This window comes from Schistocerca cancellata, unplaced genomic scaffold, assembly GCF_023864275.1.
Source record: "Schistocerca cancellata isolate TAMUIC-IGC-003103 unplaced genomic scaffold, iqSchCanc2.1 HiC_scaffold_1173, whole genome shotgun sequence".
NCBI lineage: Eukaryota > Metazoa > Arthropoda > Insecta > Orthoptera > Acrididae > Schistocerca > Schistocerca cancellata.
Genome location: NW_026047172.1, coordinates 1,034,048 through 1,058,703, shown reverse-complemented (window position 1 = coordinate 1,058,703; position 24,656 = coordinate 1,034,048). Strand labels below are relative to the sequence as shown.

Below are 24,656 nucleotides of genomic sequence, written 5' to 3'. Positions count from 1 at the left end.
AAGGCTGGTGGCGTGAAGGCGGCGACTGGTCGGAAGGCGGGCGCCGCCAAGAAGGCGTCTGCGGCGTCGGCCGCTCCCGCCGGTGCGAAGAAGGCGGCTGCTGCCAAGCCGGCCAAGGCCAAGTCGCCGTCGAAGGCGAAGAAGGCCGCCAAGGTTCCGACGAAGAAGCCGAAGGCGCCGCGCCCGAAGAAGGCGACGACGCCGTCTAAGGCGAAGGCGTCGCCCAAGAAGAAGAAGTAGAGGAGAAGAAGAAAGGAATGGGAAAGGAAAGGAAGGGTTGGCGGTTGACTCCGTCGTCCCCACCCCCCCCCCGTCCCCGTCGTCTAGTGGCGCGCAAGAGACGCGCGGCCCAAAACGGCCCTTCTCAGGGCCATCAAAGCACGTCGGGAAGGTTTTGATTGTCGTGTTGCGGTGTGGTTGTGCCGTCTGGCGTTTCTGTATGCCCGTGTGTGGATACTGTTTGCGTGCCGTGGTGGTTGGATTGCGGGGGGTCGGTGGCGGGTGCGGGCGGCGGTAGCGGTTGCTTGTCGCCGTTTTTGGTCGCGGCCGGCCGACGGTTGGTTTGTGTCATGTTGTTTGAATACTTTGGTTTGTCTGTCTGTTTGCCTGCCTTCTCCTCGGATGTGTCTTGTCTTGGTTGTGTGTGTGTTCTTGCAACGGGGGCGGGGGACGTTGAGATGTGGAAAGGGTCGGTGGCGTTGGACGAGCCTGCGTGCCTGGCTGGCCGTTGGTGCGGGTTTTTTGTTTTGTTTGTTTGTTTCGAAACGAAGCGGCGGCCGGCCAGCCACCCGTGTGGTTGACGGCGTCGGCCGATGGGTGTTGTGCGCTTTGAGCGCCGCGCCGGGGAGGGATGATGTTGATTGATTGTTGCGCGCGCCAGCAAGCTGGCAGAGGAGAGCGGCTGTGGCGGACGGACGGGAAGTGGAAGCGGTGTTTTGTCTTTGGTTCTCTGGTTGTGGGGCGAGAGGCGACCGACAAAGTTTGCTCGCGACGGAGTGATGTTAGTGGCCCTTAAAAGGGCCGTTTTGTTTGTTTGCGTGCGTGGGCGGTGCCCAGCGGCTGGCGCGGTGTTTAGGCGCGCTCGCCGCGGATGCGGCGCGCGAGCTGGATGTCCTTGGGCATGATGGTGACGCGCTTGGCGTGGATTGCGCACAGGTTGGTGTCTTCGAAGAGGCCGACGAGGTAGGCCTCGCTGGCCTCCTGCAGGGCCATGACCGCGGAGCTCTGGAAGCGCAGGTCGGTCTTGAAGTCCTGGGCGATCTCGCGCACTAGGCGCTGGAATGGCAGCTTGCGGATGAGCAGCTCTGTGCTCTTCTGGTAGCGCCTGATTTCTCGCAGGGCGACGGTGCCCGGCCTGTAGCGGTGGGGCTTCTTGACGCCGCCGGTGGCGGGCGCGCTCTTCCTCGCCGCCTTGGTGGCGAGCTGTTTGCGCGGCGCCTTTCCGCCGGTGGACTTGCGGGCCGTTTGCTTTGTGCGGGCCATAGCGGTAGCGGAGCGGCGTGGAGGCGAGCGAGGTGCTGCGTCGGGTGCTGCCTTGACGACACGGGCGCGCGCCAGCCACCGTGGTGCGCTTATATGCCCTCGGTTGCGCGTGGTGGGGGGAGGGCGGGCCAGAGTCTATATAGGGGGGCTGGCGCGTGCGCTGGGCGCAGACCGTAGCCGACTCGCTAGCGCCGGGTGAGGAGCCAGCCGCTGCAGCAGACGTTTTGCTTGCCTGAGCTTTTTTGAGGATTTAGAAGAGATGACTGGCCGCGGCAAGGGAGGAAAGGGGCTCGGCAAGGTGGCGCCAAGCGGCACCGCAAGGTGTTGCGCGACAACATCCAGGGCATCACGAAGCCCGCGATCCGCCGCCTGGCTCGCAGGGGCGGCGTGAAGCGCATCTCTGGTCTGATCTACGAGGAGACCCGCGGAGTGCTGAAGGTGTTCCTGGAGAACGTGATCCGCGACGCGGTGACGTACACTGAGCACGCCAAGCGCAAGACTGTGACGGCCATGGACGTGGTGTACGCCCTGAAGAGGCAGGGGCGCACCCTGTACGGTTTCGGCGGTTAGGCGCGTCGCAGCCGGTGTGCTGTGCCGCGTTGGCCTTCCCGCGGCCGTGGGAGAGACGAAAACGGCCCTTTTCAGGGCCACCACACTGTTCGGAAATTGAAAAGTGCGAAAGAGTCTGTGTTGTTGCTGCGTGTGTTGCCTGCCTGCCTGCCTGCCTGCCTTCTTTCTTTCATTCTTCATTTCGTTTTCGTTTGACTGACGTGACGTGACTGGGAGAAAGGAAAGGAAGCGGGTCTTGTGGCTGTGTGTGCGAGAGAGGGCGTTTTGTGTTTGCTTTGTTTCATCGATCGATGGAGATGCCGGGCTGTGTGTTGTTGTTGTTGTTGTTGTTGTTGTGCGAGAGGCGGTGAATATTTGCGCGGTTTGGCTGTGTGTGTTTGCGGCGGCGTTGGAGTTGCCGAGGCAAGGCGTGCCGATAGGCGGCCGGATCAGCTGTTTCGTTTGTTTGGGGCGCGCGGGAGTGGAGGGCGGTGTGTCGACACGCTCCTCTCGCAGTGGTCATTATTGCTGTCGTTGTCTTGTCGTTTGGAAGGCGACTGTGCGTGCGTGGAGGTGCTTGAGGCAAACGAAACAAAACAAGGTGTGTGTGTGTGTGTGTGTGTGTGTGTGTTGGGCCACACGGGCTGTGGACGACAAGATGGCGGCGGCTCTTCTTGTTCTTCTCTCTTTTAGTCCTCTTACCGTTAGAGGGGGAGTTGGTGGAGGTTATTGTCGCCTGTGGACATTTGCTCCTCTTTTCTGTGTGTTGTTCTTATCTTCGGTACTGTGCTTGTTTTCGGACGTTGCTGTTTGTTGAGAGTGATTATGTGTTCTGTCTGTGCTACTGCTGGAGCAGCGACTCTCGGGTCTTGCACATCTGTCCCTGTGGTGTTCATATCGCCCAAGGGTCAAGACGTAACAGTCATTTTCTGACTTCCGCGCGGTGGCGTAGAACGCTTGTGCCAGGGCGCGGAATCGTGTTGTGAGTGGTTCTATGCAGGTCTGCCGCGGGGACGTGTAAGGCCCGTCGTAGAGCGCTCTGCTTTGGACCCTTCTGTAGGCGATGCATCGTCGATCTGGCTGCACAGCCCCATACAGGGCGCGCATATTCCAGTATCGCTACGCCTGTTGCGGGGTCGAGGGAACAGGGTACAGGATCTGCATCCTGGCGTGAGCGTTTGTGCCAAGTTCCCCTATGTGACACTTGGATGTCAGGCGTGACACCGAGGTACCTCGCAGAATTTCTCCCCCCTGCAATCGTAGCAGTTGGTATGGTCTTGTTGCCGGCGGCGGCTGTGGAAGTGAAGTTAAAGTAAAGTGCGGCGAGGACGACTGCAATTTTGCTTTGGACGTAGGTTTGTGTGGTGGCCCTGAAAAGGGCCGATTGTTGTGAGCCGGGCCGGCAAAGCGCGTTGCGTGCAGGGGAGCACGCAGCGCTGCTGGGCGGCGGGTCCGCGTGCCGATTGCCTGGCCTCTCTGTTTAGGCCTTCTTCTCGGTCTTCTTTGGCAGCAGGACGGCCTGGATGTTGGGCAGGACACCACCCTGTGCGATGGTGACGCCCGACAGGAGCTTGTTGAGCTCCTCGTCGTTGCGGATGGCAAGCTGCAGGTGGCGCGGGATGATGCGCGTCTTCTTGTTGTCGCGGGCCGCGTTTCCGGCCAGCTCGAGCACCTCAGCCGCGAGGTACTCCATGACGGCGGCGAGGTAGACGGGCGCCCCGGCGCCGACGCGCTCGGCGTAGTTTCCCTTGCGCAGGAGGCGGTGGATTCTGCCGACCGGGAACTGGAGCCCGGCCCTGCTGGAGCGGGACTTTGACTTGCCCTTGACTTTGCCTCCCTTTCCGCGTCCGGACATGGCGATGGGCTGTGGTGTGAAAACGAGACGAGACGAAGGACGGTGCGAGCCGCAGCGAGTCGAGCAGCGGAGTGGCGGCGCCGCCAGGGGTGGGGGTCCTTTATGCTCTCGGGTGCGGCGGCCGGTTGCGCTCGCGGCCCATTGGTCGGCGGCCGCAACGGGGCGAGCTGGTAAAGGTGCGGCGGCGGGGCGCGCTGGGTGCCACTGTGTGGGGAGACGCTGACTAGAGCGGAGCGCTTGCTACTGGTGTTGCTGCCGTACGTTCACGTTCTTGTTTGAGATGCCGCCCAAGACTAGCGGGAAGGCCGCCAAGAAGGCTGGCAAGGCTCAGAAGAACATTTCGAAGGGCGACAAGAAGAAGAAGCGCAAGAGGAAGGAGAGCTATGCCATCTACATCTACAAGGTGCTGAAGCAGGTGCACCCTGACACGGGCATCTCGTCGAAGGCGATGAGCATCATGAACAGCTTCGTGAACGACATTTTCGAGCGCATCGCGGCCGAGGCGTCCCGCCTGGCGCACTACAACAAGCGCTCGACCATCACGTCCCGCGAGATCCAGACCGCTGTGCGGCTGTTGCTGCCTGGCGAGCTGGCCAAGCACGCCGTGAGCGAGGGCACGAAGGCGGTGACCAAGTACACGAGCTCCAAGTAAGGAGGTGGCTCTGGAATGGAAGGAGAGAAGGCTCCTCCGTTGCGAGAGCGGCAAAAACGGCCCTTTTCAGGGCCACCAAATGGCCTTTGCGGGAAGGGCGGAATTGTTGTTGTTGTTGTTTTGTGTGTGAGTGGGTGGACGGCGGCAATAGCTACCGCTTTGGTTGCGACGCGACGGGGTGGGGTGGCCGATGCGATGAATTTGATTGATGGGGGCGCGTCGCGTGTTGCGGGGTACGGCCACGGTGTGACGTGGAATGGAGGCACGTGCGCACAACTCGTTGGTGTTACCTGTCTGCGAGGTGGGGGAAGTGCGATCGGTGATGTGTCCTTTGGATGGAGGTGCCGGTTAGTTACGTGACGGATGGAAACGAAACGCGATTGTTGGGAATGTCAGTGTGTAACGACGGCCGTTTTTTCGGGTCGGTTTGCACGCCATACATGGCGAGGGTGAGATGTGTCTGTAAATGCTGCAGCGTGGAGGCGTGTGAGTGACGTTTAAATGAACGCGCATTGAGACACCAATGTGTATTGCATTGTACGGGCGACACGCACGATGATGTACCTTCCCTCCGACTCTGATTTCGATAGTCGTGTCTGACTGACTGTGTCTGCTTGTGCGTACGACGCACGCACACCGACGTCGTCATTGAAGATGCATGCACGCGTGTCCAGTCCAGTGCAGTACAGTACAGTACAGTAAGCGCGACGCTAGAAGACGACGGTCGCTTTGGCGAATGTGCGCACACGTGTTTGTGTGTGTCGGTGATGTGGTCCGATCCGTCGCCTCTGGGAAACTGTCGATCGGCGCGGTACACCGGCATCACGCAACGGTACGTCTTGAACACCCGTCATACCGTCGCGCTGAGAACGGTTACCGAAAGGTGAACCTCTGTGATCGGTCGAATGTCTGGGCAGAACGTGAGGAGAGAATGGTGGAGGAAAGGACAGAGGGGAAGAAAAAAAGTAGAGAGAGAGAAAAAAGAAAAAAAAACCAAACAAAACGGAGAAACGCGGTGTAGAGCAACGGAACGTTCCCGTGTCGGAGGTGTATTGTAGCCGCACTGAAATGCGTGTAACGGCGCGGCGGCAAGTGTCTGCCGTGGTGAACGTTACCTTTGACGGCTGAATTGTGTGCGTTGCGTTGCGTTGCTTTGCTTTGCTTTCCCGGATGTGTATGTAACGTTCGTTGAGATGGTTCTGAGGAAGAATGTACGACAGTGCCCGTGCCGTCTATGTTCGTGTGCAAAGCCATTGTGTGTGTACGGAATGATGTCTGTAGGTGTTAGTGAACATGTTTTACCAGTGGGGGAAATGGATCGTCGATGGTTGCCGTCACGGTCGAGACAACGCACGCACCCTCCCTCCCTCCCTCCCTCCCTCCCTACATGAAGGTGTCGAGAAAGTGTGTTAACTGGGGTTTGTTTGTCTTTCGTTAAAGGGAAGGGACGAGAGAGAGAGAGAGAGAGAGAGAGAGAAGCGAAGTGGGGATAGTGCGTTCATTTTGTGTGTGTGTGTGTGTTGTTTCGAGAATTGCGTCCGGGAATGGCGGTGGGCGTGCCCTGCATGTGGCCCGGAAGGCTGTTCGTTTCGCGGTAGTGTGTGGACAGGGGAGGGGCACGCGTAACGCTGCTGGCATGGCATGGCATGGCATTCGGGAGATGGGAGGGGGCAAACGAAGAAAACAAGAAGCGGGGGCTATAAAGACGGGGAGGGGCGCGGTGTGGGTGGCTTGCGCTGCGCTCGGCTGGCGCGTGCGGCGTTGTTTTTGTGCAAAAGAAGAGAAAACGAATGGGTTGCCGGGAGGGGGCCGTTGTTGTGTTGTGGTGTAGCCGCAGACGCGGCTGTCAGTGAACGTGGTGAGACCGACGGATGCGGGAGGGGCGGGGGCGGTGGTGAGAGCGGGGAAAACACTAGAAGAAGGAGAAAAACGCTGCAACCAACATAAAATGAGGCGTTTGTAACCTGCCAGCAACAAAACAACAACAAAAAAAAGGTCTATCAACATTGAATGTAAATGGAAATGGACCCAAGTGTAACCTCCCCGCACAAATAGTCGTAAGTAAGTGAGTGCGTGAATGATGATAAAAATGTGCCAGAATGTTGTTAACGTCCCTAGAAAATGAACGAACGAAGATTGATGGGAAACGCGCGATAATATGATGAATGGAAATAATGAACCATGAACATCTCAAGAGACATAATTGAAAACCCGATAAACGTTGTAAGGGCAGCGCTGGCTGACCTTCGGCCCTGTATTCTGAAACGTCCCCCTTTGAACAACAATGTATACAAAACTGCGCTTAAAGTGACACACTATATTTTGAGCGCAACGCAATCTGACTATCAAAGATCCCTGCAAAAGAATGGCCCTGAGTAACATTAAAGTACACCTTTCGGAAATCACTTACCTCACAAAAATCGTCATTACTCGAAGTACGGCAATACAGCGAGCACCACTACTGCCAGCTAAATAAGAGATTCAAACTACGGAGGGCACTAACTACTGATAGGGATAGTTAGCAAAGTAAAGATTTTAATAGAGAACAACAAACAATGTATTTACCCTTAATATCATCACAAGTCATAATATATGTAATTTGAAAAGTCCGCCATATCTCTCCTCACATGCACCAGTGCTGGCGGCTCACCCCTAACTGCGCAACGGTACGCGCTGTTCACATCCAGCTATAGCAGGTTCATATGACAACAATGCAAACTGGCCACTGACTGCACACGGCACAGGCAGTGATTTTCACACAGAGCGCTACGTGGCATTACCAATAAAAAAAAATGTAAACAAACAGCCTACGTACAAATCAGAATAAAAAACAAAAAAAAAGAGCAAAAGATCGTTACGTCAATGAAAAAAAAAGGCAAAAGAGGAAACAAACTGCATCTATATGTGCTCTTAACTGTAGATACCTGTACACAGCTTCGTGCAATGAATGCCGGCTCACATTTAATTTTTTGATTGTTGGAGGAAATATTCTTTAAATGGAAATGAATGGTTTTACCTTTAAAAAAAAGTTACTTTGGAAACAAAGTATTATTGGGGCATTTTGTTGTGAAGAAAATAGTTACAATTGACATACATTATTAGATTTGCGCAATGCAGCTTCATTACCTTACCTTTTATAACAATATGCATCGTCCCGAACGGAGACCAGAGTCGCGAGAAGAGCACGCCGCCGCCCGCTCAGTACAATCGTCCACTCGCTAATACTGTCGTCGACTGACTACGACCTCTCCCGACCCGCCACATAGAGATGACAACTGTTCCTGCCGACCCGCTACGTGCCACTAGTGTCGTGTGGCGCAGACTAGCGACGATAAGAAACTCTCTGGTCAGAGATTGTGTGGTGCCTCGCCATCGCTGGTAATGAGTACATAGGTGTTTGAGCGCGCGTACCGGAACACGCAGTGCGGAGCCCAGAGACTGTGTTGTCGAGGCCGTCGACGCAGTGCATGTCGGTCGGTCGAGTGCGTGCGGGAGGGCAGAGAGGCAGCGTCGGCACGGAGATGCACGCACGGGGGCTGCGGCGTGGCGCGTTTGCGGTAGGCGCCTTTGGTGGCAACGGCCGGGACAAGCAGCGGTGTATGGTGTGGTGCGGGCCGGACAGGGGCGGCGGAGGAGGAGGAGGCGGCGGCGCGACGATGGCATTGGGGCGGAAACGGGGACGGCGACGGCGGATGTTGAGAGGCGTCACGCGCGGACCGACACAGACGCACAGATAGATAGATAGGAAGAAGAAGGGGCGGCTGGTGAGTGCAATTTAGGCGGTAGACACAAGAGGTCGGCACGGCATTTGCGTGATGTGGCGTTGTGACGGGGTGTGCTCGCTTGCCTCGTTTTGTTGATGCGCGCAGGAAGATGTGCAGAGCAGCGGCGGGCGGCTCGGTTCGGTTTGGCCCGGCGGGCCGCGCTGTTGTCGCGGACGTGAGCGCCCCCTGGCGGGTGGCCGGAGGCGGCGCGGCGTGTTGGACGTGTGGCTGGCGGCAGTGCACAATTGCGAGTGGCTGGCGGTGTGGCGGTTGGCGCGTCGGGCGGCCGAGAGAGAGGAGAGGGTATGTGTTTGCGGGCGCGTTTGCTGCGCGGCGTCGTGCAGGGAGGGCGGGCGCTTGTCGACTGTGAGTGTGTGTGACTGTGTGGCGAATTGGCGGCGTTGTGCTCCGGCCGAAGGCGTCGGGGAAAGGAGAGTTGGTCGTGATGTCATGTCGCGCCGTGTCATGTCTGCGAAACGGCTGCCGAGAGGTGTGGTGGTAGCGAGCCGGTCGGTGTCAGTGCGATGGGAATGTGCGTTTGGCGGTTTCGGTGTGCTTTTTGCGGCGTGAGAGTGGGGCGGGCGGGCAGGCGTGCTGTTGTTGGTTCCTTGTGTCTTGTGTGTAGCTTGATGGCAACGTGGAAGGACGCCTGTTTCCAGCCGTGCGTGTGGTTGTCGACGTTGACTGGTTTGGGGCGTGCCGTTGCACGTGCGTGTTTGGGTCGTTGGTGTGGTTTTGGCTGGCTGGCTGGCTGGCTGGCTGTGTGTACGGTGGATAGTGCAGTAGTTGTGTCGTTGCCACGGGCGTCGGGTGCGGCTGCGCGTAGTGGCGGAAAGGTGTCGCGTGACTTTGTGAATGGAGTGGGGCGGGGAAAGGAGCAGCGTGCCGCTGCGTCGTGGCCGTTAGCCAGAGGCTGTGCTTTGATAGTTTTGTGGACGGTTCGTGCGAGGCGATTTGTTGCCTGCCCTATGTTTGTTTGTTGTTTTTGGAGACGACGACTGGTTGGTGGCGTGCGCGCGAGCGAAGTGGCGGTGTGCGTTTCCCGTGCCGACTGCCGACTGCCGGCTGGCGACAGGTGCGCCGTCGGTGGGGTGGGTGGCCGGCACAAGTAGAGGCGGCGGCGTCGTTGCGGTGTGTTTGTGTTGTCGGCGACAGCTGTTTGTGCGGTGCGTGTGAATGGTGGTGCAAACGTGTGCTGGCGTTGAGGCTGCGACCGCGGCGTGTTGTTGGTTGATGTTGAACAGCGGCTGTGTGCGGTGGTGGTGTTGCCGCACGTGCATCCGGCCCGGCGCGGAAAGCGCAGTTGCGGCGGCCCTTCGGTGCCAGCCACGTCGCGTGAGCGGCGGGTTGCTCTGGTCGACACGTGGTGCTCTGGTTTGTTGTTTGGTGCCCTTTGGCCGGTGGGTGGTCCGTGTGTCTCGGTATCTGGTCGTGGTCGTGCTGCCCGTTTGTCGGCGTTGTCTGTGGCTTCGCTTTTGTTTTTGTTTTTGCGGCGTGCCGACGACCCGACGCGACCTTTACACCCAAAGTGTGGCGCCCGAAGGTGAACCAACGTAATCCGACCTCGGCGCTTAAGCTCTAAGCCTAAGCTGAGCGAACCGAACCTGTGTAGCGTTGCGTAGCGTGAGGTGAGGTGCGGTGAGGTCAGCCTCAGCGCCAAGTAAGCCAAGCTGTCCGGCCGTGAGGTGGGTGGGTAGGTAGGTGCGGCTGCTGCGGCCACCTGACGCCCGACGTGTGTTTGAATGCTTAACCTAAGTTTGAGGCTTAACCTAACCCAAGTGGCCTTAACCTAACCTAACCTAACCTCGGACGCCCGACGTGTGGTTTGAATGCTTAACCTAAGTTTGACGCTTAACCTAACACCGACCCTTAACCTAACCCAAGTGCCCCTAACCTAACCTAACCTAACCTTAATGTAACGTAACGTAACCTAACCTCTGACGCCTGACGTGTGTTTTGAATGCTTAACCTAACCCAAGTGCCCTTAACCTAACCCACGTCCACCGAACCTAACCGAGACGTGTGAACCTAATGTCTAACTCGTAACGCGTGATGTTGGCTGTCGTGTGTGCTGACGGCAGATTGGGTTGGTCTGTAGTTGCGGATTTCGGTTTGCCTCGGGCGAGGGGTTGGCTCGTAAGCGGCGAGGGGCGCTCCGGCGGAGCATGTTGCTTTGCAGGCGGCGCCCGTTTTTTGCGGCGGGCACAATTGAAATTGTTGGGAAACGAACGAAAGGGCTGTGAATGTTGGCGGGCGAGAGGAGGAGGACGTGGCCCGACGGCTGCGGGCCGATCGGGAAACGGTGGGAGGGCGATGGGGCGGCGGAGGTGCGTTTGCACGGCCGTCATCGCCGCACGCCTCCTCTTGTGTGGCTGTGGCGCCGGCCGCGCTGGCCGGGCTGCCGCGGCGACGGTGTGGGGCCTTTGCCGAAGGTTTGGCCATTGTGGCCGGTCGCCGGCTGGGGCTGTGGGGGCGGCATTTGGGCGTGGGCGGCGATTCTCGGCGGGCCGACCCAGGCTGTAGCGCGCGGTGGCTGCAGTTTGGCCGTGGTTTGCGGCGCTGCCGTGGCGACTGGTTGGCGACTGTGGTGTGGCTGTGTGTAGCCCCATCCTCGGTGGTTTGAAAGGCGCGGGTGGTTGTGGCGCAGGTGTGGGGCTGCTCCGCACAGGCTGTCGGACGTTGGGCGGTAGCAAGCGCGGGAGGCGCGGCGCGGCGGCGCGCAGAGTGGCGGCCGCTCTCTCGGCCGTCCGCGCCCGCCCGCGACACTGGCTGGGCCTGTGGCGCGAGGCGGCTATTCCTCTGCTGTGCGCTCCGCTCGCTGCGTGTCTCTTCTCGCTCTCGCTGCTCGCTGTGTTGTGTGTTAACGCGCGTCGTCGAAATGGCAGATCAGGCGGCTACGAACGAGACTGCTGCGGCACCCGCCGCCACCGGCACTACGAAGAAGGCAAAGTCTGCGTCGTCTGCGAAGAAGCCGCGCGCCAAGCCTGCGCACCCGCGCACCTCTGAGATGGTGACGGCCGCCATCAAGAGTCTGAAGGAGCGCGGCGGATCGTCGCTGCAGGCGATCAAGAAGTACATTGCCGCGCACTACAAGCTGGACGCGGAGAAGCTGGCGCCGTTTATCAAGAAGTACCTCAAGTCGGCCGTGGTGGCGGGCGAGCTGGTGCAGACGAAGGGGAAGGGCGCGTCCGGCTCTTTCAAGCTTGCCGGCGCCGGCGGCGGGGCGGCTGAGGGCGGCAAGGCTCGTGCTGGCGGTGCCAAGAAGAAGCGCGCCGCTCCGGCCAGCAAGGAGAAGAAGGGTGCCCGTGCGGCCGGCGCAAAGAAGGCTGGTGGCGTGAAGGCGGCGACTGGTCGGAAGGCGGGCGCCGCCAAGAAGGCGTCTGCGGCGTCGGCCGCTCCCGCCGGTGCGAAGAAGGCGGCTGCTGCCAAGCCGGCCAAGGCCAAGTCGCCGTCGAAGGCGAAGAAGGCCGCCAAGGTTCCGACGAAGAAGCCGAAGGCGCCGCGCCCGAAGAAGGCGACGACGCCGTCTAAGGCGAAGGCGTCGCCCAAGAAGAAGAAGTAGAGGAGAAGAAGAAAGGAATGGGAAAGGAAAGGAAGGGTTGGCGGTTGACTCCGTCGTCCCCACCCCCCCCCCGTCCCCGTCGTCTAGTGGCGCGCAAGAGACGCGCGGCCCAAAACGGCCCTTCTCAGGGCCATCAAAGCACGTCGGGAAGGTTTTGATTGTCGTGTTGCGGTGTGGTTGTGCCGTCTGGCGTTTCTGTATGCCCGTGTGTGGATACTGTTTGCGTGCCGTGGTGGTTGGATTGCGGGGGGTCGGTGGCGGGTGCGGGCGGCGGTAGCGGTTGCTTGTCGCCGTTTTTGGTCGCGGCCGGCCGACGGTTGGTTTGTGTCATGTTGTTTGAATACTTTGGTTTGTCTGTCTGTTTGCCTGCCTTCTCCTCGGATGTGTCTTGTCTTGGTTGTGTGTGTGTTCTTGCAACGGGGGCGGGGGACGTTGAGATGTGGAAAGGGTCGGTGGCGTTGGACGAGCCTGCGTGCCTGGCTGGCCGTTGGTGCGGGTTTTTTGTTTTGTTTGTTTGTTTCGAAACGAAGCGGCGGCCGGCCAGCCACCCGTGTGGTTGACGGCGTCGGCCGATGGGTGTTGTGCGCTTTGAGCGCCGCGCCGGGGAGGGATGATGTTGATTGATTGTTGCGCGCGCCAGCAAGCTGGCAGAGGAGAGCGGCTGTGGCGGACGGACGGGAAGTGGAAGCGGTGTTTTGTCTTTGGTTCTCTGGTTGTGGGGCGAGAGGCGACCGACAAAGTTTGCTCGCGACGGAGTGATGTTAGTGGCCCTTAAAAGGGCCGTTTTGTTTGTTTGCGTGCGTGGGCGGTGCCCAGCGGCTGGCGCGGTGTTTAGGCGCGCTCGCCGCGGATGCGGCGCGCGAGCTGGATGTCCTTGGGCATGATGGTGACGCGCTTGGCGTGGATTGCGCACAGGTTGGTGTCTTCGAAGAGGCCGACGAGGTAGGCCTCGCTGGCCTCCTGCAGGGCCATGACCGCGGAGCTCTGGAAGCGCAGGTCGGTCTTGAAGTCCTGGGCGATCTCGCGCACTAGGCGCTGGAATGGCAGCTTGCGGATGAGCAGCTCTGTGCTCTTCTGGTAGCGCCTGATTTCTCGCAGGGCGACGGTGCCCGGCCTGTAGCGGTGGGGCTTCTTGACGCCGCCGGTGGCGGGCGCGCTCTTCCTCGCCGCCTTGGTGGCGAGCTGTTTGCGCGGCGCCTTTCCGCCGGTGGACTTGCGGGCCGTTTGCTTTGTGCGGGCCATAGCGGTAGCGGAGCGGCGTGGAGGCGAGCGAGGTGCTGCGTCGGGTGCTGCCTTGACGACACGGGCGCGCGCCAGCCACCGTGGTGCGCTTATATGCCCTCGGTTGCGCGTGGTGGGGGGAGGGCGGGCCAGAGTCTATATAGGGGGGCTGGCGCGTGCGCTGGGCGCAGACCGTAGCCGACTCGCTAGCGCCGGGTGAGGAGCCAGCCGCTGCAGCAGACGTTTTGCTTGCCTGAGCTTTTTTGAGGATTTAGAAGAGATGACTGGCCGCGGCAAGGGAGGAAAGGGGCTCGGCAAGGGTGGCGCCAAGCGGCACCGCAAGGTGTTGCGCGACAACATCCAGGGCATCACGAAGCCCGCGATCCGCCGCCTGGCTCGCAGGGGCGGCGTGAAGCGCATCTCTGGTCTGATCTACGAGGAGACCCGCGGAGTGCTGAAGGTGTTCCTGGAGAACGTGATCCGCGACGCGGTGACGTACACTGAGCACGCCAAGCGCAAGACTGTGACGGCCATGGACGTGGTGTACGCCCTGAAGAGGCAGGGGCGCACCCTGTACGGTTTCGGCGGTTAGGCGCGTCGCAGCCGGTGTGCTGTGCCGCGTTGGCCTTCCCGCGGCCGTGGGAGAGACGAAAACGGCCCTTTTCAGGGCCACCACACTGTTCGGAAATTGAAAAGTGCGAAAGAGTCTGTGTTGTTGCTGCGTGTGTTGCCTGCCTGCCTGCCTGCCTGCCTTCTTTCTTTCATTCTTCATTTCGTTTTCGTTTGACTGACGTGACGTGACTGGGAGAAAGGAAAGGAAGCGGGTCTTGTGGCTGTGTGTGCGAGAGAGGGCGTTTTGTGTTTGCTTTGTTTATCGATCGATGGAGATGCCGGGCTGTGTGTTGTTGTTGTTGTTGTTGTTGTTGTGCGAGAGGCGGTGAATATTTGCGCGGTTTGGCTGTGTGTGTTTGCGGCGGCGTTGGAGTTGCCGAGGCAAGGCGTGCCGATAGGCGGCCGGATCAGCTGTTTCGTTTGTTTGGGGCGCGCGGGAGTGGAGGGCGGTGTGTCGACACGCTCCTCTCGCAGTGGTCATTATTGCTGTCGTTGTCTTGTCGTTTGGAAGGCGACTGTGCGTGCGTGGAGGTGCTTGAGGCAAACGAAACAAAACAAGGTGTGTGTGTGTGTGTGTGTGTGTGTGTGTGTTGGGCCACACGGGCTGTGGACGACAAGATGGCGGCGGCTCTTCTTGTTCTTCTCTCTTTTAGTCCTCTTACCGTTAGAGGGGGAGTTGGTGGAGGTTATTGTCGCCTGTGGACATTTGCTCCTCTTTTCTGTGTGTTGTTCTTATCTTCGGTACTGTGCTTGTTTTCGGACGTTGCTGTTTGTTGAGAGTGATTATGTGTTCTGTCTGTGCTACTGCTGGAGCAGCGACTCTCGGGTCTTGCACATCTGTCCCTGTGGTGTTCATATCGCCCAAGGGTCAAGACGTAACAGTCATTTTCTGACTTCCGCGCGGTGGCGTAGAACGCTTGTGCCAGGGCGCGGAATCGTGTTGTGAGTGGTTCTATGCAGGTCTGCCGCGGGGACGTGTAAGGCCCGTCGTAGAGCGCTCTGCTTTGGACCCTTCTGTAGGCGATGCATCGTCGATCTGGCTGCACAGCCCCATACAGGGCGCGCATATTCCAGTATCGCTACGCCTGTTGCGGGGTCGAGGGAACAGGGTACAGGATCTGCATCCTGGCGTGAGCGTTTGTGCCAAGTTCCCCTATGTGACACTTGGATGTCAGGCGTGACACCGAGGTACCTCGCAGAATTTCTCCCCCCTGCAATCGTAGCAGTTGGTATGGTCTTGTTGCCGGCGGCGGCTGTGGAAGTGAAGTTAAAGTAAAGTGCGGCGAGGACGACTGCAATTTTGCTTTGGACGTAGGTTTGTGTGGTGGCCCTGAAAAGGGCCGATTGTTGTGAGCCGGGCCGGCAAAGCGCGTTGCGTGCAGGGGAGCACGCAGCGCTGCTGGGCGGCGGGTCCGCGTGCCGATTGCCTGGCCTCTCTGTTTAGGCCTTCTTCTCGGTCTTCTTTGGCAGCAGGACGGCCTGGATGTTGGGCAGGACACCACCCTGTGCGATGGTGACGCCCGACAGGAGCTTGTTGAGCTCCTCGTCGTTGCGGATGGCAAGCTGCAGGTGGCGCGGGATGATGCGCGTCTTCTTGTTGTCGCGGGCCGCGTTTCCGGCCAGCTCGAGCACCTCAGCCGCGAGGTACTCCATGACGGCGGCGAGGTAGACGGGCGCCCCGGCGCCGACGCGCTCGGCGTAGTTTCCCTTGCGCAGGAGGCGGTGGATTCTGCCGACCGGGAACTGGAGCCCGGCCCTGCTGGAGCGGGACTTTGACTTGCCCTTGACTTTGCCTCCCTTTCCGCGTCCGGACATGGCGATGGGCTGTGGTGTGAAAACGAGACGAGACGAAGGACGGTGCGAGCCGCAGCGAGTCGAGCAGCGGAGTGGCGGCGCCGCACGCACGCACGCACAAAAACTCTGGCTTCCTAAGCCAGGTGTAGGGGCAGTTTAAGCAGCTGAGCTGCTGTTCCTGCGGCGACATCTATTTGTTGCAGTGTGTCCTAAGAGGGTGAGCTGTCCTCACTGGGCGTCGTTTATTGGGACGCCCTTCGTTGCGACAGCAGGCTGCGAGATATTATTCTCGCAGTATATCTGGCCAACGAGTCGTCGGCCTGTGGTGGACCTGGCGGCCCAGACCACGGATTAGGCGGTTGCCAGAGTGTTCTGCATTGCTGTAGAACACCCTGGCGGTTTGCCGGAAGCGATCCCGCAGGAGGGGGATTCCAGCTTCCTCATGGAGGAGTCTCGCCGGATAGCGAGGCGGCTTGTGGAGCGCCAGTCGCAGCGCCCTATTTTGCACTCGTTGGAGCGTCGCAATGTGCGACGCTGCCGCGTTGCCCCACACCACAGCCGCGTATTCCAGTACCGGCCGGACTAGGGACAGATACATGGTGAGGCCGTGGCGTGGAGGAAGTGGCGATGAAGGGTTGAGCAGTGGGTAGAGCGCACGAAGGCGCCCCACTGCCCGCCCTCTGACGTCTCGGACGTGTGGCAGCCACGTCAGGTGCCTGTCTAACGTCACCCCGAGGTATTTGCCGGTCCGCGACCACGGGATGGGGCCCCCCATGATCGTGACCGGCGGTAGGTCCGGTGGCAGCCTCTTCCTGCTGAAGATTACAGCCTGGCTCTTGGCAGCGTTGAACTTCAAGCGCCATTTCGTGGACCATGAGCCCAGGGCGTCACATCCGAGCTGGAGGCGACGGCGCATCTCGGCCGCGTTCATGCTGCGGGTGAACAACGCCGTGTCGTCGGCGTAAAGTGCCAACTCCACGCGTGCCACCCGCGGAGCGTCGGCGGTGTACAGGGAGTACAACAGGGGGCCGAGGACCGACCCCTGCGGTACTCCCGCTCGAATCGGCCGATCGGTGGAAATGCCTCCATCCGCTCGGACGTGAAAAGTGCGCCCCGAGAGATACGAGCGCAGCAGGACTACGTGCGACGTCGGTACCCCGTGTGCAAAAAGTTTGTACACGAGGCCGTCGTGCCACACGCAGTCGAAGGCCTTGGAGACGTCGAGAAGCACCGCCCCTAGGTACTCCCGCGTCTCCAGCGCTCGCATCGCCTGCTCCACGAGGCGCAACAGCTGCTGCGTGGTAGAGTGGCCGCACCGGAAACCAAACTGCTCCTCGGGTATGAGCCGCTGTTCCGTCACATGGCGTAGCAGTCGCTCCGCGTACAACCTCTCAAACACTTTTGAGAGTGACGGGAGCAGACTGATCGGCCGGTAGTTCGCGGCCTGGCGTGGATCCTTGCCGCTCTTGGGGATGGCAACCACTTCCGCGTGTTTCCACGCGGAAGGGAAGGTCCCAGAGCGGAGGATGCTGTTAAAGATGTCCGCCAGAGATTGGTGCACCTCCGGCGGAAGCATCCTCAACAGGCGGTTAGTGACACCATCCGTGCCGCCCGCCTTCTTCGGGTTGAGTCGACGGAGCTGCAAGTCCACTTCCTCTGCTGTGATTTCCTCAATCGAGTCGTCGTCCTCCCGTGCAGCGAGGAAGACCGGCAGGCGGTCCTCCACCAGGCGGACGTGGTCGGGATCGACCGCGTCTTCAGCAGGCTGAAAGTTTGCCGCGAACGTATCCGCAAGGATGCTGGCTTTCGCATCTGGCTCGCAGACGACGTTCGCACCCGTATCGAGAGGCGGGACTCGCTGGCGACGACGAAGGAAGCGCTTGGCGGTGCTCCAAGCACCACCGTCCGTCGTAGTTAGGGTGGCCACAAGGCCCGCCCAGTCCCTATGGCGATGGTCATCGATGGCAGCCCGAATCTCACGCCTCGCCCTGTTGAGGCGGCGCTTCGTCTCGGGCAGCCGCGTAAGCTGCCACTCCCGGAAGAGGCGATTCTTGTTAGTGATCGCCTCGAGGATGTGCGGCGGGAGTTGGCGCGACATCTCACGCGGTCTTCCCGGCCGCCTGGGGGTGGCCGCCTCCGCAGCAGCCAGTGTGTGCCGCGTGAAGAAGGCCAATGCTGCATCAGCCCCTTGCACATCGGGATCGGGCGCGCCCTCAAGGCGGTCAGAGACCTCGACACGAAAGCGTGCCTCGTCTATGCCTCGGAAGTTGTGGCGGTCGGACTGCATGGTTGCACCGATGACGTCCATGTCGAAGACCACCGGGAGGTGATCGGACGACAGGGCGCATCTAACGGTGGCAGACGTGAAGTGCCCAACACCTTTGAGCACGGCGATGTCGAGCACATCTGACTGGCCGCGATGGGGGAAGACTGTGTGCTCATAAGGCCCCAGTACAATAGCGCCATGCCGTTGTGTGGCGCGAAGGAGGCGGCGGCCGCTGGCGTTGGTGAGGCGAGAGTTCCACTGCTGATGCTTGGCATTCAAGTCACCCGCAATGAAGACTCTCCCGGGCAGTGCCAGCAGGGCGTCGACGTCAGCCTCCTGAAGTACTCCCCTCGGCGGCCTATAGGCCGCAACGAAGGTGATAACCCCCGCCGTTGTGGTGACAGCCACCCCAGTGGCCTCCATTGCAGCGAGGGGCGGAAGCTGAACATCATGATGCTTCAGGGACGCCTTGATGTAGATTGCCGTCCCGCCACCGTGGGTCAACCTGTCGGTGCGGTAGCACCGATAGTTGGCCACATTCACGTGGAGTCCCGGCTTCAGGAAGGTCTCGCACACGAGGCAGATGTCAATCGCCTCGTCGCGCAAGAACTCCCTGAATTCTCCTTGTTGGGGGACCAAACTGTTTGCATTAAATGTGCAAACGGTGAGGCCATGGATATGGCGATTATCCATGGCGCGGTGGAGTTGCAACGCCGGCCTGAAGGGCCGACGTGACCGCGGTGACTAGCACCGGGAGTTGCTCGAGCAGCTGACTCAACGACCGCAAGAGCGATCGGAGCTCGGCTGCGTCGGCGGCCAAGGGGGCGGTGGGGGCCTCTGGGGCGGCCTCCACCACTGGGGCGGCCTGTTGCGGCCGATCCGAAGTAGACGGCTGCTGTGGAGCAGCAGCAGTCGATCTCGGTTGCGGCACAGCACGAGGTGCCGTCCTCTGCTGCGGCAGAGTGTTGGCGGCAGTCCGTTGCGCAACGGCAGGTGTGGCCCGGCCCGCGCGCCGACGACGCCTGCGCGGGGCGGCAACTCGCGCGCTCTGCGAGGGCGCAGGGGTTGCCACCCCCACGGGCGAAGCCGTGGACGGCGCGGTCGGTTGCTGCGTCTCGCCCTCCGCCTGCGCCGAAGGTCGGGCGGTGGAGGCTGACGGGCCGCCCTTGGTGGCGGCAGCAAAGCTGGTGGACGGGTGCACCTTACGAGAGGGCGCAGCCCCTCCTCTCGGTTGATTTCGGCCCCTTTTAAAGGCCGAACAGCCTCTGTAGCTAGCGACGTGCGTGCCGCCGCAGTTGCAGCACGTCGGCTTGTCTTCCTTGGCAAGCCCACAGGACTTGCTCTCGTGCTGGCCCGCGCACTTCACGCAGCGGGGCTGCATGGAGCAGTAGCGGGAGACATGGTCGAGCCGCTGGCAGGAAAAGCACTGGGCCCTCTTGCCTTTGGCCCGGAGAGGTTCCACCGCTACCTTGACCCGGCCGACCCGCTGCACCTGAAAAATCTTCCGATTTTCCAGGTTGTCAACGAGGACAACCTGGTATAGTGGCATGTCACGGTGCGTGCGCGGGGACTTCATCAGTCCGGTAGACCGGACACCGAAGCCCATGTCCTCGAGCTCCTCGCGAAGGTAGTCCGCACCAAACTTGAGTGGAAGGTGGCGGAAAACCACCTTCAGAAGTTTGAGCGGCTCGGAGGGGTGTGTGTAGCACGGGAGGCCATCTTTACAGATGGCGTCCATCACCGCGCGGTACTCGTCGTTAGACGACACCGTGACCTTGTAGAGGTCACGGCCAGCGTTCTTGACAGCGGCGGACGGGGCCACCCTGTCCAGTTTGTGCTGGAACTCTTTGTACTCGCCAGCCCATTGGATGACGATAGGCGGCGGCTTCTTTTGGGCAGGCGCCGGGGGCGCGGCGCCATCGTCCAATGCATCTACGCTGGCGCTCGCAAACGTGTTGGCGGTCGGCAGCGGGGTCGGTTGCTGCAGCGCAGCAGCCCTGGCAGTGTGCCGCCGGGGTGGGGCAACAAAACCGTCCTCGTCCGGCTGCCGGGAGGCGGCAGGTGGACGAGTGGACCGCCGCGTTGTCTTCGTCGGTTTCTGCTTGGCGGTGCTCCGGGAGGAGCTCGCGATAGTCGTCCCAGACTCTGTGGTGGAGGTGCGGGAGGCCCTAGGGGCCTTCTTCCGCGGCCTCGCTGCGTCAGATGTCTGTGAGGGAGTGTCAGAATCGTCATTTGTCATAGCCCGGCGCTTTCTGGGCGCGCGGGCAGCGTCAGGGTCAGTGTCACGACGCTCTGACTCGGCAATTGCCTCAGCCAGATTGGCGTCGGGCAGATCGACGTCCTCCATCTCGGTGGCCACGGCTAGCGCAGCCATGGGCTCTTCTTGTGTTTCGGGGGCCAGGGGGGCAACCGGGGGCACATCGACCTCTTGAGTGGTCGAGACCAGCGGCGCAACTCCCGCCGAGGCCGCCGCCGCCGGGACCGCAAGCAAATGCGATGTAACCGGCGGGGCTCTCGGTGGCACACCCAACACCTGCTGCCTCGTGTGCGGTAGAGCGGCTGCCGTCTGTATTTTACAGAGGGCGAATATAGCCGCCTCGTCGGCCTCTCGACCAGGGTAGGGGCCCCCATGGGCGAGTTTATTCATAAGGATGAACACTCGTTCACGAGTGCGCGCGGCATGATCCGAAGAGTCAGTCCTGTCGTAGTCAGGTGTCGAAAGCCGGTTCGTCATAAGTGGGGGGCCGGATGGGGCCGCCGCCGGGAGCAACTCAGTCGCCTGAGCTGACCCCGACGAGCGGCGATCCGCCACACCCTTCGCTCGATCGTCAAACACGTCCTCTCGCCTCGACATCGCAACTCGGAGTGGAGTGTGGCTGGCGGCGCCGCCAGGGGTGGGGGTCCTTTATGCTCTCGGGTGCGGCGGCCGGTTGCGCTCGCGGCCCATTGGTCGGCGGCCGCAACGGGGCGAGCTGGTAAAGGTGCGGCGGCGGGGCGCGCTGGGTGCCACTGGTGCCAGGTGCCATTCCGAGGTGGGACTGCGAAGCGGACGGACGTGCGTTTACCTGTGCTCCGCGCCGCTATTGTGCTCCAGCCCTGGAATTTCCCACCGCGTGCTCTCGCCGCCTTTGTCCAGAGCTCGCCTCGTTGCTTGGCTCTCGTGTGCTTGGTCGCCGTTTTGCGTGCTCGCGCTATAGCGGCGTGTTCTGCCGTGTCGTTAGGGCTAGCGGGTCGCGCTGTGTTCTGGTTCTCCGGACTTGGTCGAGTGTGTGTTTTTCAGAAAAAGCAAAACTGTCGATTCTAGAAAAGCAAAAGTCGTGCTGCACACTCGCGACCGGGGACGGAATTCTGGACCACTTGAGCGCTCGTTCTGACATGGGATAGATCGAGGAGAAAGAAGAACATCGCGCCGCGAGTTGGCGACTATAAATCAGCGATATTGTTCGAGAATTTCTGTGCCATAGGTGTTAGGGAAGCTGCAGTCCAGGGACCCGCCGAGCCACATAGTCAAACAGACTGACTGTGAGGCCCTTGGTGGTATCCCGCGCCTGCCAGGTGTAGGGAAAGGTCACTGGCACGGAAATTGTCGAAATATAGGACAAACTCTGTAAACCGTTTCATTTCACGGTTGCCCCACTATGGGACACCCACAAGATCGACATCCAAGCGGCGACTCACACAGTGTGGACCCGACATCTATCACGACTTCATCATCATCTCTTTCTCCATCAATGGACCACCCACCCCCATCACCATCTTCAGTCACTAGCTCGGACTCTGACAATCTTGTCATTGCCACCGACAGTGACGCCAGCTCTATCTCATCACTGGGCGAGGGACGTCTGCGGCGAAGCGGGAGGCTGCTTCAAAAACAGGAAAAATCTGGGCAGCCCCTGCAACCCGCTATTGCGGAAGAGAATCAACTGCACACGCCACCTGTCCCAGCAAAAGAAAACCCAAAACATGTCGAAACAGCAGAACAGGTAAATCCTGTACTGCCACAACAAAGCCAAGGCACAGAAATCGAAACCACGAAATCTGACCGCCCCCATAAACCAACTACAGATACAAGTGCGAACGCTGAAAGCGCAGCACCAACGCCAAATGCCACCCAGATGACGTCAGAGGGCGGCAACAGAGGACTGGAGAACACAAGTCCAGTAGCTCCCCAGGTGCAAGAGGGCCCCATGCAAAATAGAAACCAAAGAACCAACAGAGGCCGAAGGGTTCCCCCTATCACTGTGTTCGAGACAAAAGGGTACACGACCTTGATAGGGCAAATCCAGGGAAAACTAACGGGTGCCCTCAGTACCACATACAAGGGTGATAGCATCGTATACCAGGCTACCAACCCAGAGGATTTTCAATACCTCAAGCAAGAATTCAGGAAGCGTAATCTAGAATTCTTCACGTACAACGACGACCCGAAGAGTACTCTGAAGGTCGTCGTTAAAAGACTGACGCCCTACTGGACCCCAGAGGACGTCAAGAATGCCCTCGCCGAGAAGGGCTTTCCGGTGCAAGGTGTATACCAAATGTCTAAGCCACAGACAGAAATCGATGACGCTGGAAACGTAGTATCAGCGCCAAGAAGAAAAACGGCCAATTTTCAGGTCAACCTACTGAATACGGCGGAGGCTAGAAAAATTTTTAAAGTAGAGAGACTACTTCATATGAAAGTTACCGTAGAGTTATACCAAAAACCTAGTGGGCCCACACAGTGCTACCTATGCCAGAGATTTCGACATGGGGCAAACCAGTGCGAACTCGCCCCCAGGTGCGTTAAATGTGCAGGACCGCATCTTTCTGGCGCCTGCACAAAGAAAAGGGAAGAACCGGCCATATGTGCCAACTGTAGGGGCAACCATCCAGCCTCCTTCAGGGGCTGCCCAGAAAGACTAAAGATCGTCCAGGCGTGGGAGCGCCAACGAGCACCAGCTCCCAGAAGGCAGGAACCACTTCCCAGAATGCCACTGAGAAACCCCAACCCCCCTCCAGCTCCCCCCGTGGAAGCAGTAAGCCCCCCACCATCCCCGACACCTGCCAGAGCAGATACCACAAACCCTCCCCAACCCCAACGGAGTATGCAGCCACCTGCTCCACAACATCAACCACGCTTCGAAGAAAGCCCTACTGGCAACAGGACATTAGCCGAGGTTGTGAGAACTGGGCGCACTCCTCCCCCCCCAAATACCCCCAAACCAAAGCCGCAACGATCCCCCCTCAAGGCAACTGTGCCTACTAAAAGAACTCCACCCCCACAGGTCGTCTCTCCCCCACAATACATACCCCTCCCCACCCCAACCCAACCTGAAACAGAGAACGCAGAGACAACACCATTGCCCTCAACATCAAAGGCCACAAATGTACAACCACCAAGAGCCATACCAGCCCAAGCCATACCCGCCGAATCCGCCCAAGCCACAACTGCACCAGCAGTTACCGACAACACTATTAACATCGTCAGTGGCCAGACCACTGCACAGGAACGTTCCGTTCAGGTCGAACAGGAACAGCCACAGCCACTCCAGTTGCTCTCTAAGATTTGGGCGTTAATAAAGTCTCTCATTTCACCAGCCTTCCTTGAAGGCTTAACCCAGCTATGCACCAAAATCGCAACAGCTCCAGACCTCATCTCTACAATCTCAATACTCGCCACCAACATCCTGCCACTGCTCTCCAATGGCAAATGAAGATGAGAGGCAGCATATCACCATCGCCATCTGGAATGCAGATGGCATCTATCACGACAGGTATGAGCTTGAGATGTTCTTGGATGATCACGGAATAGATGTAGCTCTCCTCAGTGAGACACATCTAACCCCAGATGACACCTTTCATGTCCGAAACTACCAACTACTTAGGACGGACCGTCCCAACAGACAAGGTGGCGGTACAGGTATCCTGATAAAACGGCGCATATGCCATCGCCAGGTACCTGTACCAAGACTCATTAACACAGAGGCAACAGCGGTGGAAGTTGTTCTCAACAACCGCCCCACACATCTGGTGGCAGTATACCATCCGCCAAGCACGACACTATTTCCTCACGACCTGGACGGTCTTCTCAATGGCAGTCAGAACACAATAGTAGGAGGGGACCTGAACGCCAAGCACAGGGCATGGGGTTGCCGCTCCACGAACACCAGCGGAAACAGGTTATTAAGATACCTCGATAACCATCCGGCAGTGCAGGTCGTCTCTCCAGACGAGCCCACTCACTTCCCGTATGATTCGAGGTGTCGACCGGACATTCTGGACATATTTCTGTTAAAAAATATCAATCTGGCAACCACCACAGAAGTTGTCAACAGTCTAAACTCTGATCACAGCCCCGTGGTGCTCAGATTTGAGGGAGATCAGGACGTACCCACCAACAGAACACACACAACAGTGTACACTGACTGGGAAAGGTACAAGCGACTGGTCGCCTTTCACATCCCAGACCATGCGCCAGACATGACAACCCACGTGGAAATTGACCAGGCAGTTGAGGAATTTACCAACATTATCAAGGCATGTGGAAAGGCTGCCACCACCAAAATCACACATAACTATGGGCGATCCAACCTGCCCCCAGAATTAGCACAACTAATCTCAGATAAGAACCGCACGCGAAAAAGATGGCAGACCTACCGGGACCCCCAGGATAGGAGACGTATGAATCAAATGGCCCATGAAATTCAGACCAGACTGAAACTCCTGAGATGTTCCAGGTGGGAACAGAGTCTCCAGGCAGCTGAGAGAAATCCTGAAAAGTTCTGGGGGATAATAAAAGCTAGGCGGCAACCCCACAAAGCCAACAGACCCCTACACGGGCAGAACGGCTTGGTGTACACGCCAGAGGACAAAGCGACTGCCATGTCAAACACCCTCGAGCTCCAATTCCAGGAGAATGT

The 24,656-nt window shown here is 59.4% G+C and overlaps 1 protein-coding gene across 1 annotated transcript in view; it reads right to left on the bottom strand.

Moving 5' to 3' along the window:
- Positions 1-20,404, bottom strand: part of LOC126161227 (translation initiation factor IF-2-like) — a 98,945-nt gene extending 78,541 nt beyond the window's left edge. The window contains exons 1-2 of the mRNA XM_049916969.1: positions 19,641-20,404; positions 18,540-18,941 (exon numbers count right to left, since the gene is read on the bottom strand). Of these exons, the coding sequence (XP_049772926.1) occupies positions 18,540-18,941; positions 19,641-20,404 (1,166 nt within the window). The remainder of the gene's footprint in view (positions 1-18,539; positions 18,942-19,640) is intronic.
- Positions 20,405-24,656: the final 4,252 nt, after the last annotated feature.